This window comes from Macrotis lagotis, chromosome 8 (genome assembly GCF_037893015.1).
Source record: "Macrotis lagotis isolate mMagLag1 chromosome 8, bilby.v1.9.chrom.fasta, whole genome shotgun sequence".
NCBI classification, from domain to species: Eukaryota; Metazoa; Chordata; class Mammalia; order Peramelemorphia; family Peramelidae; genus Macrotis; species Macrotis lagotis.
The window spans coordinates 60,740,060-60,752,367 of record NC_133665.1 but is presented as its reverse complement, the minus strand read 5'-3'; the positions used below and the strand labels follow the sequence as shown (position 1 = coordinate 60,752,367).

The following is a 12,308-nucleotide window of genomic DNA, read 5'->3' as shown; positions in this document are numbered from 1 at the left end:
GGGACTGAAAAGCAAACAGAGAGACCACCATCTGGGTGAGGAGAGAAGGGAGACTGGGGAGGAGGGAGGGAGGGAGAGGCAGACCAAGGGGGCAGTGAACCGCAGGAGGAAGAGAAATGAGGGAGAGACCAAGGGGGAGTGAAGAGAGGGGAGATTGAAGGGAGACCCAAGGGAGGGAAAGAGGGAAAGGCTAATCTGGGGCTGGTGGAACCAAGTCCCTTCCCCCCTCAGTTCTTGGGTGTGAGGAAGGGGAGTCTGAGAGCAGGAAGGTTGAAGGGGGGTTGGGGTGGAGAAAAGGATGAGCAAGCATTGCCATGGTAACCAGGACCCAGTGCTTCCCTGAATTTGGCAGAGCCAGTCATACCTCAGGCCCAGTCACCTGAGTCCCAAGAGGGAGGCACTGAGCAGATTAAGGATGGGAGGGGAGCTGGAATTGAACAGGGGTCCACCTCCTACCTCCCCATATACACACTCTAAGAGGGGAGTAGAAGCAAGGACCAAGAGGAGAAATCTATGGGAAGGGGGGGGGGAGAAAGGGGGACTCCCAGGTCCTGTGAGAAGGGAACTGGGAAATACCAGGCATTTCTCACTCTGTCCCTGGTGTTGGGAATCCTGGAAACCCAGAACTCTGTGTGTGTGTATGAACATGTGTTTGTGTGTGCATATTAATTCGTACAAAAGTGCGAATGCTCATGAGAGCATCTGTCTGGGAGCTTAGAGGTGTATCATGTGTGAAAATAGGGGATTTGGAAATATCGGTATAGACATGTGCGATCATATGGGAATTGAGTGTATGGGAATGCGGAATCAGCTGCCTCTGGGTAAGGCAGATTATGAATGTGTATGTAAATAAGGGGGTTTGAGACTGTGGGGAGTGTGTAAACATGTGTGTCAGAGACTGTATGTGATTGTGTATGGTGTGTGGGTGTGGTAAATGTGACATTTCTGTGAATGCATGTATAAGAATGGAGTCTGGGTCAACATGTGTGTGCTGGGTGGTCTGTTCTATGTATGAATCCGTATGTATTTGCCTCCCACCCAAGCCTGCTTCTATTCTTCTTCTTTGGCCCTCTGTCTCTCTGTCTTCTCTTTCTCTCTCTCTCTCCTCTCTCTTCTCTCTCTCTCCTTGCTTTATCTTCGCCTCCACCTCCCTCATTCCCTCCTCCCCAGCAGGCACTTTCTCTCTCTCTCTCTCTCTCTCTCTCTCTCTCTCTCTCTCACACACACACACACACACACACACACACACACACGCACGCACACAGCCGGACTCCTCTCTCTCTCTCTCTCTCTCTCTCTCTCCTCTGGAATCTCCTCCTGTCTCTGCGTTCCCTTGCTGCCACCTCTCCCTGCACCTCCCGAGGCTTCCTCTCTGCTCTCCCCCTGGTTCTCAAGCACCTGTTGGACCACAGAGACAGGTGGAAGGGGCTGGGCTGGGCTGGGCTGGGCTGGGTATGTGTGGTGAGGGTGGAGGTGGGGAAAGGGGTTGTGTGTCTGGGGAATCTGTGTTTATCTCTCCCCCATTTACTGCAATCTCTCGGCAGTCGGCAGTCGGGAAGCCCAGGGCCAGGTGAGGAGAAGAGAGCAAGGGGCTCCCCCAACAGGCCCTGAGGACTAGGGGTTAAGGGGGAAGGAGGGATGAACAAACAGAATGGGCAGGCTCCCAGAGGTCCGGGAGGAGCAGATAGCCCAGAGGATAAATGGAGTCTAGGGAGGACAGACAGCCCAAGAGACAGACAGGAGGGGGGGAGGGGGCAGGGGAACTCAGACAGAGCCTGGTGGGGAGACAGAGCGTCTGGGGAGGAATCAAGGTGGGCTTGAGGGACAGAAAGGAGAGAAAGGAGTCAGAATGAGGCTTGAGACCAAGGGCAAGAAAGTCAGAACCTCTGACCAGGGAAATTTTCTGGAGGTGGGGGAATAGGAGAGAGTCTGAGTCGGAAAGGGGTAGGAGTCAGGCTCTGGTCTCAGGGTCAGATGAGGGGCAGAGACGGATGGGCTGTGGTCCAGAAAGAAGCTGGGGCTGGAGATCAGGTCAAGTCAACCATCGTCCCTATTTGCCCAGATGCTATCTGTCGTCCCCCATAAACATTTCATTTCAGGCCCAAGAATTTAAGTCAATGAAGGCCTGGCAGACACAGGCAATTAACTCACTTCCACAGGAGAGAAGCCCTGTGGTCTGGCTGCTTATGAGGATATAGGTCCCAGACCACAGAAGCCCTGACAGAGATTCCACTTGGGGCTCTTCATGGCCCCTTATGGGAATGAGCTAGCTTTATACCTCTGCAAGGCTCTGCTGCTATCTCCTCTGCTCTTGCCCCAGCATCTGCCAAGAAGGATGATCACCCCCCCCCCCAACAGGCTCTGAGATTCAAGTCTTCTCTGGGAGGGTATGCTCTTATTTCCTATTCTTTGGAAGTCAGATCCTCTGGACAAGACCCTAAATCCTCCAGGAAGATGATGCTCCAAAGGTTGAGGGGGAGTCCAGAGGAGAAAGTGCAGAAGAAAGGTCATTTAGGTTTTTAGAGGAGAGGGATCCGCATCCAACTTTCCTTTTCCTCCTTTTTCTAGGGGGAACGTGTGAATGAGGGGCCGGAGGGGTGACCGGATGACCATCAACATCCAGGAGCACATGGCCATCAATGTGTGCCCTGGTCCTATTCGACCCATCCGGCAGATCTCTGATTACTTTCCTCGGCTGGGGCCTGAGGGTGGCAGGGGTAGAGCAGACCCCCAAGCCCAGCTCTCTCCAGGGGCTGGGGCTGCAGCTACATCCAGCCTAACCCCCTTGGCTCTGTCCCCTGGGGCTGGTATTCGAGGGACTGGGGCCTCTGAGGAGGGGGCTGAAGTGGACAGCTATGACTCAGATGACACCAGTGAGTCTGAGGGGATAGGGAAGGTGCTGGGAGCTCAGGATAACAGATCATGAGGAGCACTGGGAAGGGGAGGCTTGGGGGATAGAGGGACCTGAAGGGGAAGCCAGGGACATCAGGGTCCTTTGGGGAGAGGGAGGCCTTGATGCTGCAACTTAGCTACTATGACATTACATCTGCCAGCCTCAATATTAAATAATATTAAATATTTGTGCTAGGAACACCCTCCCACCTACAGAGCTCAAGTCCCAACCATAGCTGAGGACATGGAAGCAAGATCAGGTCTTTCTCTTTCTCTTTCTCTTTCTCTCTCTCTCTCTCTCTCTCTCTCTCTCTGTCTCTCTCAAAGGAACACAAATGCCATCATATATACAGTCACACACACAGAGTTACATACATACATATTTCTTGACACAGAGTGTCACATCTTCAGACCTCATACAGGTACACTCATATACATAAATTCTTTTACACACTTCTATTCTTCCATAGTTATCACTACTTTTACTTATATGCATACGGGCACTCAAATTCGCACACACACAGAAAGTGTATACATAACCACACTCATACTATCACATACACACATGCACAGGCATTCATTTCTCCCTTTCTTATAGACACTCTTCATTCTCTCTCTCTCTCTCTCTCTCTCTCTCTCTCTCTCTCTCTCTTTCTCTCTCTCCTCTTGCTCTCTCTTCTCTCTGTCTCTCTGTCTTTCTGTCTCATCTGTCTCTGTCTCTTTTCTCTCTGTCCCTGTCTGTTTCTCTGCCTCTCTCCCAGTGTCTCTGTCTCTTCTCTCAGTCTCTTTTCTCTATCTTTCTGTCTGTCTGTCTCTTCTCTTGCTTTTCTGTCTCACTCAGTCTGTCTCTCTTGACAACCTCCAAAACAACACACACACATACACACACACACACAAACATACATACACCCAGGATCCCATCATAGAAAATCACTCATAATCCAGACCTCAGCTTTACTTGACAAACATTTATTAAGTATCTACTTAATAGTTAATATACAAGGCATTATTCCAGGCAATGGATGGGGATATAAAGACAAAAATGAAACAGTCCTTGCCTTCAAAGAGTTTATATTTTCAGAGGTGGGGTGGCCTGTGAAAATAGAGTATCTATACAGTGAAGCATTAGTACAAGGTAATTTTAAGAGAGATCAAGCAACAACTACCAACTTTGGCGAACAGGGAAGATGTCCCATAGAAGGCTTCACCTGAGTTGAAGTTTAAAAGAAAACTAGAGATTCTAAGAGGTCCAGATAAGGAGGGGGTTAATTCCAAGCATAAATGGAAATCTGTTCCAATGCACAGAGACTGGAGTTGGAATATTGATTCCAGGGATCAGCTAGTAGGTCATGGTAAGAATGTTGAGCCCATACAGAAGAATAATTAATATGAAATATCTGGGAAGGTTGAGGAATTAGATTGCTGAGGGTTTTAACTGCTAGAGGCTATAGAGCCACTGAAGATTTTTAAACTGGAGAGTAATATAGTCAGATCTGGCCTTAGGATGGGAATCTCTGCATTGGTATGGAGAATAGATTAAAGAAGGGAGAGATGGGAAGCAGGGAGAGCATAATCAGGGGACTATTGTAAATAGTTCAGGAGAGTGTACACAAACCAAACCAAAGCAATCAAAATTAAAAAGAAAGCAGAAAACTGGGCAAAATTTTATAGCAACTATCCTTGATAAAGGCCTCATTTCTCAAGTATACTATAAATGGAGTCAAATTTATAAAAATACAAATTATTTTTCAATTGAAAAATGATCAAAGCATTTGAAGTTTTCAAATGTAAAAAAATCAAAGTTATCTATAATCATATTAAAAATGCTCTAAATCACAATTGATTAGATAAATGCAAATTAAAACAATCCTGAAGCACTACCTCACACCTTTATCAGACTGACTAATATGACAGAAAAGGAAAATGATGTTGGAGGGGATATGGGAAAGCAGGTACAATAACACTGTTGGTAGAGTTGTGAACTTCTGGAGACCAGTTTAGAACTATGTCCAAATGGCTATATCCTTTGAACCAGCAATACCACAACTAGGTCTGTATCCCAAAGAGGTTTTTTTTTAAAAAAGGGGGAAAAGGACTATTTGTGCAAAAATATTTATAGCAGCTCTTTTTGTGATGGCTAAAAATTGTAAATTGAGGGAACGTCATCAGTTGGGGAATGGATGAACAAGTTATGGTATATCTTTGTAATGGAATATTGTGCTCTAAGAAATGATAAACAGGATGATTTCAGAAAAACCTGGAAAGACTTAAATGAAATGATGCAGAGTGAAGTGAATAGAACTAGGAGAATAGTACACAGTAACAGCAATATTGTGTGATGAACAACTATAAATGATTTAGCTATTTTCAGCAATACAATGACACAAAACAATCCCAAAGGACTCATAATGAAAAATGCTAACCATGTCCAGAGAAAGAACTGATGGCATCTGAATATACACCAAAGCATATTATTTTTCTTTCTTCCTCTTTCTTCCTCCCTCCCTCCTTTTCTTCCTCTTCTTTCCCTCCCTTTCTTTTTTCTTTCTTTCTTTCTTTCTTTCTTTCTTTCTTTCTTTCTTTCTTTCTTTCTTTCTTTCTTTCTTTTCTTTCTTTCTTTCTTTCTTTCTTTCTTTCTTTCTTTCTTCCTTCCTTCCTTCCTTTCTTTCTTTCTTTTTTTTCTTTCTTCCTTTTTCAAGTTTACTTTTACAAAATGACTAATATGGAAATATGTTCTACATGACTGCACATGTATAAACTAAATCAGATGATTTACTGTCCCAGAGAGGGAGGAAAATAGGGAAAGAAAGATAGAATTTGAACACTAAAACTAAAAAAAAGTCCAAATGTTAAAAATTGTTTTTATATGTAATTGGTGGAACAATAAAATATTATTTAAAATATTTAGGAAAGAAGTAATGAGGACCTGATCTAAGGTTGGTGTCTATGAAAAAAGAAAAAGAGGATGGATGTAATAGATGTGGGTAGAAAAGACAGAGCTTGGTAACTGATTGTCTACAGGAAGAAAAGGAAAGGAAAGCTTTGAGGACTGAGGTTTCAACCTTTGTTGAGGTGATGTTCTCAATAAAAATTGAGAGATTTGGAGGCAGTTTGTGTATGTTGGGGAAAATAGGGGTAAGTAGAGAAAAGGAGTTATGTTTCAGACATGTTTAGTTTGAAATATGAATGGAACTCTCTGCAGCTGCTTTGGGCACCCTGGAATTTGACCTTCTCTATGATCAGGCAACCTGCACACTCCATTGCAGCATCCTCAGGGCTAAGGTAGGTACCAGACACACTTGTATAGGCCCAGTCCCTCCTTTCTTCCCCATAGCCCTAGTCCCCTCTCCCAGGACCTTGGTTGTTACTGGGGGTGGGGTGATCAGTGATAGGATATTCCTTCTTTCCTCTTTCCTCTCTACCCTACCCTAAATTGAACATTTCCTTCCCAGCTTCCTGTCTCTGTTTATCATCTTTAGCTTTTGTTTGACTAGTTGTTCCATTCTTCTTTGGGCTGCAGTTATAATCTCTGCCTTCATTTCCCTGGCATTTTTATATATTTTCCTCCTCTCCCTAGCCTTTTCCAGGTTATGTATTCTTAAAATGTGGAAGAAGTTTTGGGATTTGGGGAGGCCTAGATAATCTCCTTAAGCTCAGGGAAGGGAGGAACTGAGAGGAATTTCTACTCTTTCCTAACTTTCCATGGACAGGGCCTCAAGCCCATGGACTTCAATGGCCTGGCTGATCCCTATGTCAAACTACACCTTCTACCAGGGGCCTGCAAGGTATTTCTCCCTTCTGAGGTTCCCCTAATTTTCTTCCCTATTTTTCCTACTTCTAGATCCATATTCCTTCCTAGAATCTTTTCCCCTTCCTCCTCTAAATAGTGAAAGCCTTTCCCTTTTTTTTGCTAACTAATCCAGAGAGCTAAAAAAATCTTTGTAAATCAGTTTAATGTATTATTATCATTCTCATCATTATTATTTTTAAGCTTCTACTTTGTGCTAGAGACTGAAAGAGATACAAAAGTAATTTAGACTAACCTCAAGAAGTTTATAATTGAATGGATTCCTCTCCTTCCACCTTAAGCTCTTTTCCCCCCCTTCTCTTTGTGAGTATTCCCTGACCTTTGGACAACCCTTTATCCCTTTTATGACCAATAGGCCAACAAGCTGAAGACCAAGACTCAGAGAAATACGCTGAATCCTGTGTGGAATGAAGACTTAATGTACCGGGGGATTACTGATGAAGATATCACCAGAAAGGTGCTCAGGTGAGATACAGAAAGCTCTTGCCCTAATTTATTCCTTTCCATCTCTTCCTGGTGCCTTTATCTTTAAGCCATTCACCCCTGCCACTAAGGTCTTTTTGCTCCCCACCTCCACTTTCACCCCCTTGCAGCCTTCATTCATGCTTACATCACTCCCATTTTGAAAAAAAAACTAAAACCCTCTTTACCCTATTGATCCTTTGAATTATTAATCTAGCTATCTTACAATTAATGGGAAAATATTTAGAAAGACCTATAATGTTTAGAAACATTGATGTATCCCTTCCCCTCTCAGTTCACTCCTCAACCCTCTGAAATTTGGCTTCTACTACCAGCCTGCATCCTACTGAAATTGCTCTCTCCAAAGTCTGGGTGATCTTTTTGCCACATCTGGTGATCTTCTAGGATCATAGACTTAGTACAAGAGGGAGCATTAAAGATCATTTTGTCCAACTCCTGAATTTTACATATGAGGAAAGTGAGGCTCAGAGAAGGGAAGTGACTTTCCCAAGGTCTGAGTCCTAACACTTATTCATTTTTGATTAATAATAATGACCATCCTTTCCTTTTAAAAAATTCTTTCCTCCCTTGGCTGACCAGGTTGCAACCCTTCCCTTTCTAATTCATCCAGCTCAATGTTAACTTTGTCTTCCTAAAGCATGAGTATCAGTTCAGCAGTCCTCTGATCAAACTCTTGCAATAGCTTACAATACTATAATAATAACATAGGTATTAAGAATTATTATTATTGTTATATAAAAAGGGCTGTTTCTATTGGAACTTCATAAAGAAAGAGAAGATTGAGAATTATAATATAGCTCTTTAAGTTTTACTAAGTACTTTACATACTCATTTGAGTTTACTCCATCAATAAGAGTTTGATGAGCTTACCTCATCAAGTCTAATTCTGTTATTCAAGACCTTATATAATCTTACCCAAACAACTAATTGGTGACCATGTCCTGCCATTTCTTGAAGAGGAAAAGGGAAAAATAAAATGTGACTATGGCATCATGAATGATTGGGGAAATGGTAGTGTCATCAATTAAAAATAAGGACCTAAGGAAGAGCTGGTTTAGAAAGGACAACAGTAAGTTTGATTCTGAATATGTTGCAAATATGGGGCTAAGGAGACATCCAGGTGGAGCTGCACAGAAGATGGCTAGAGTCTAGAGTTCAGGGGAAAAAAATATGAGGTTTGGAAAGAGAGATTTGGGAATCATCTGAATAGAAAGAATAGTTGAAACTGTGAGAGTGGATGAGATCATAAAGGAAAGCGTATTTAGAGGAACATGGAGAAGATGGCTGAGGACCAAACCTTGGGGGATGCCCACAGTAAGAGAACAGAAGGAGGAAGAGAAGCTAATGAAAGAAGCAGAGAAGTTGTCAGAGAGTTAGGAGGAGGGTTGGAATATTGCACTGTCACAGAAGCCAAAGGTAAGAAAATCCAGAATAGTGTCAAATGATAAGGAGAGGGCAAAAAGGGTGAGAACTGATAAAAGATCACTTACATTTAGCTGAGAGGAAGGCATTGATGACCTTGGAAAGAACAGTTTCTGGAGAATGATGGGGACAGAAGCCAGATTGCAGGGGATTAAGGAATGAGTGGGTGGTGAGTTAGTGGAGGCAATGAGTATAGAATGAGCCACATGAGGAGTTTGGAAGTAAAGGAAAGGAGAGAAATAGAAAGGTAGTTCGATGTGGCAATAGGTCAAACCAGTGTTTTGTTAGGAAAGAGGAGATATGAATGCATTTATGTAGGTGGTTAGGAAAGAAGCAGCAGCAGCAGAGAGAGAGAGAGAGAGAGAGAGAGAGAGAGAGAGAGAGAGAGAGAGAAGATGCAAGGGATAATTGGAGAAATAAGGTCCAAAAAGAAGTTGGAGGGAATGGGATCAAGTACAGAGGAAGTGAGGTTAAACTTGAAAAGAAGAGAAATAGGAAGAGAGGATGGGTATGGAGCAATGTAGGATTGATGTTTCCCTAGGTCCACAGGTTTTTTTTTTTTAATCTCACCCAACAGTTCTGAGGCACCCCTAGTCCTAGACCCTGAACAGACCATAGAGCCTGTAGACTCCTAGGATTTAGTCTTGGTTAATCTGGCTCCTCGACTATCTCCATATCTGGAGCTGAGGGAGTTTGGGAGGGAGGAAATAAGAGAATATTTAATCTTTTTATTTTGTTTATTTTGGCTAGGCAGTGGGGTTAAATGACTTGCTCAAGGTCACACAGTTAGGTAATTAAGTGTTTGAGAGTAGATTTGAACTCAGGTCCTCCTGACTCCAGGGCTGGTGCTGTATCCACTGCGCCACCTAGCTGCCCTTAAGATTTCTTCTTGATCTTGACTCCCTATTCCAATTGTTTTCCCCAGGGAAATGGGGAATATGGGTACTAGAAAACCTCTCCTTTATCATCCAATACTCATCTTTGATTGGTTAAATGCAGCTGTGAACTGGGATCCTGAACATGTGGAACAAGGAGATTTGGTTTCCAAAATGTTAGGGCTTGAGGACATGGGGCTGAACTTCTAGTGCTTTTACTGGGGTATTGAGGCCCCAAAAGTCTTTATGTAACAGCTTTGTTCCTATGATCACTTTACCTCCAACTTCAGGTGCAAGATGGACCTCTCCCTGCCTCATATAGTGGGAGTATCCCTCTCTGGATCCCCTGCAACTTTACTGAACCGTGAGAGGGAATACCAATTACAAGGTCATCATCAATATTCAGGGAATCATCTCTGTCCCCTTCCTGGTTCCTCTCACTCTTAGGAGAGGTGACTTGAAGTTGAATCTCCAGTGCTAGGATTCTCTAAAATAGTGATGTCGTTTTGGACTTCTTCAATAACAAAGGACAAGAATCAACCAACCAACCAACCAACAAGCCATCCAACCAACCATCCAACCAACCCTGATGCCTCTGTCCCTCCAGGATTTCTGTTTGTGATGAGGACAAGCTGAGTCACAATGAATTCATTGGGGAGACTCGGGTACCATTGCGACGTCTCAAACCTTCCCAGAAGAAGCATTTTAACATCTGTCTGGAGCGACAGGTCCCGGTCAGTATCTGGAGCTGAGATTTCTTGATGACTGGGGGTGGGGATGAGAACTGGGGAGGGGGCAGGGGCTGAAGATCTTGGGAAAAGGAGAGGCTCTGTGAGTTGGAGTTTGATTGGCATTTCAAATTCTATCGCCTAGTTGGCATCACCTTCCTCTATGACAGCTGCCCTGAGAGGTATTTCCTGTTATCTGAAAGAGGTAAGGAAATCATGCCCCACCCCTTACCCCTACCAACAGTCTCCTTCAAGAGAAAGAAGGGAGAAGTTTCTTTAGGGAGGAAGACTCCACAATGCAGGACTCTGGCCTTAATAGCTTTGACCCCTTTGCCAATTTCTGCCTAGATGCAAAAAAGGACTTTTCTCCAACTCCCTAAAGAAGGGGGTGTGGAGAGAAAGGGAATAGGGTGAGAAAAGAATCATTTCATATAATTCAGTTTGAGATGCTGTCTCTTATTCACAGTTGGAACGAGCTGAGCAGGGCCAGGGCCTGCTGGAGGAACGGGGTCGAATCTTGCTCAGGCTCACCTATAGCTCTCAGCGTCAGGGGCTGCTTGTGGGTATTGTTCGATGTGCTCATCTTGCAGCCATGGATGTCAACGGCTACTCTGACCCCTACGTCAAGACGTGAGGGACCCAGCCCCACTCCCTTCCTGTGCCCCAGGTGTCCTAACTCCCAGTCCCCAGTCTCCTTTCCTGTGCAACCTCCCTTAGTTCTCAATGACCCTGGAGTGTTCCTAGAATCTTAGGAAACCAGGTGTCTTGAATGTCCAATAAATGCTCTGTTCACTAGCCACACTGACCTCTTGTCCTCTGCCCCAGGCACCTGCTCCCCCCCCCCCCATTCTTCTTCTACCTTCCATTCCAGAATCTAAGCATTCTGACCTGCAATGGTCTTTGCAGGTACTTGAGGCCAGATGTGGAGAAGAAATCAAAGCACAAAACATCAGTGAAGAAGAAAACTCTGAATCCTGAGTTTAATGAGGTGACTGAGGAGTGGGGAGAAAGCGAGGTCCAAGAAAATGAGGTTTGATCCTGGAGGGGAGGTCGTTTTTTTCCATCTCCACTATTATGATCCCAATGTTTCTTAACCACCCTGCCCTAAAGGATTCTGGGAAATGTAGAAGTGATTTTCTACTTCCCAGAACTCTGGAGTTAGGAAATCCTCTTAATTCCACCTTGCTGAAAGCTATAACCCACAGTGTCTTTAGTGAGATGACTGCTATAGGAAGAGTTGGTCCAGACAGAATTGGGCAAGGTTAGAGGCTGAATCCAGGAAATAATCTGGGACAATCCCCAAGTAAATCAGAGAAAGTAGCCCTCCTTATTCCCCCCACCTCCCCAGGAATTCTTCTATGAGATGGAGCTCCCGGGTCTGGCCACGAAGACCTTAGAGGTCACCGTCTGGGACTACGACATTGGCAAATCTAATGACTTCATTGGTGAGATCAGGTTCCAATGGATTTGACTCCCAATGGCCAGCATGGGTTCCAAATTTATACACGGAAACCTTGTCACCTGTGTATTTGGGAAAAACTGCTTGGTTGGGGCACTGGATTTATTCAACCGATTTCTTGCTTCCCTGAAGGTGGGGTGTCCTTGGGTCCCAATTCACGGGGAGAAGCCTTGAAGCACTGGAGGGACTGCCTTCGACAACCAGACGTGACCCTGGAACGTTGGCATACCCTGACAAGTGAATTGCCCCCTGCTGCTGCCTCCTTCTCAGCCTAAAACCCCACAAAAATCCCAGCAAATCAGACCCATGGACACCAGATGCTTCCTCCTATTAGAGGAAGTAAGAGAACATGGGAAACTGAGCTTCAGTTGGATGGCTTCCCCTCTTCACTCTTGTAAAGTGAAGAGGGTAGAAGGGGCGGGAAGGAGGACACCAGGCTCTCTATCATCTCACTGGGCTCAAGAAAGAATAGAAATGGCCGTTTCAGCCCAGGGAAAAGGTAACTTGGTACCCAGGCTGCTCCTCATCAAGAGTGGGAAAGGAAGAGCCCTTTCTTGGGGGGTGGGGGTGGGGGCACCATAGGGCCATGTGATTGTTACTCAACTTCGCACGAGTGTGTTGCACGTTTACATGGGGATTGG

The 12,308-nt window shown here is 44.7% G+C and overlaps 1 protein-coding gene across 1 annotated transcript; it reads left to right on the top strand.

Moving 5' to 3' along the window:
* The first annotated feature begins 2,581 nt into the window (after positions 1-2,581).
* On the top strand, positions 2,582-12,227 carry DOC2A (double C2 domain alpha). Its single transcript, XM_074197310.1, has 11 exons — positions 2,582-2,717; positions 2,751-2,873; positions 6,095-6,174; positions 6,603-6,677; positions 7,056-7,165; positions 10,088-10,214; positions 10,354-10,413; positions 10,675-10,838; positions 11,115-11,196; positions 11,557-11,653; positions 11,800-12,227. The coding sequence occupies exons 1-11, from the start codon at positions 2,582-2,584 to the stop codon at positions 11,940-11,942; spliced, it is 1,197 nt and encodes a 398-aa protein (XP_074053411.1). The 3' UTR covers positions 11,943-12,227.
* The last annotated feature ends 81 nt before the right edge of the window (positions 12,228-12,308 follow it).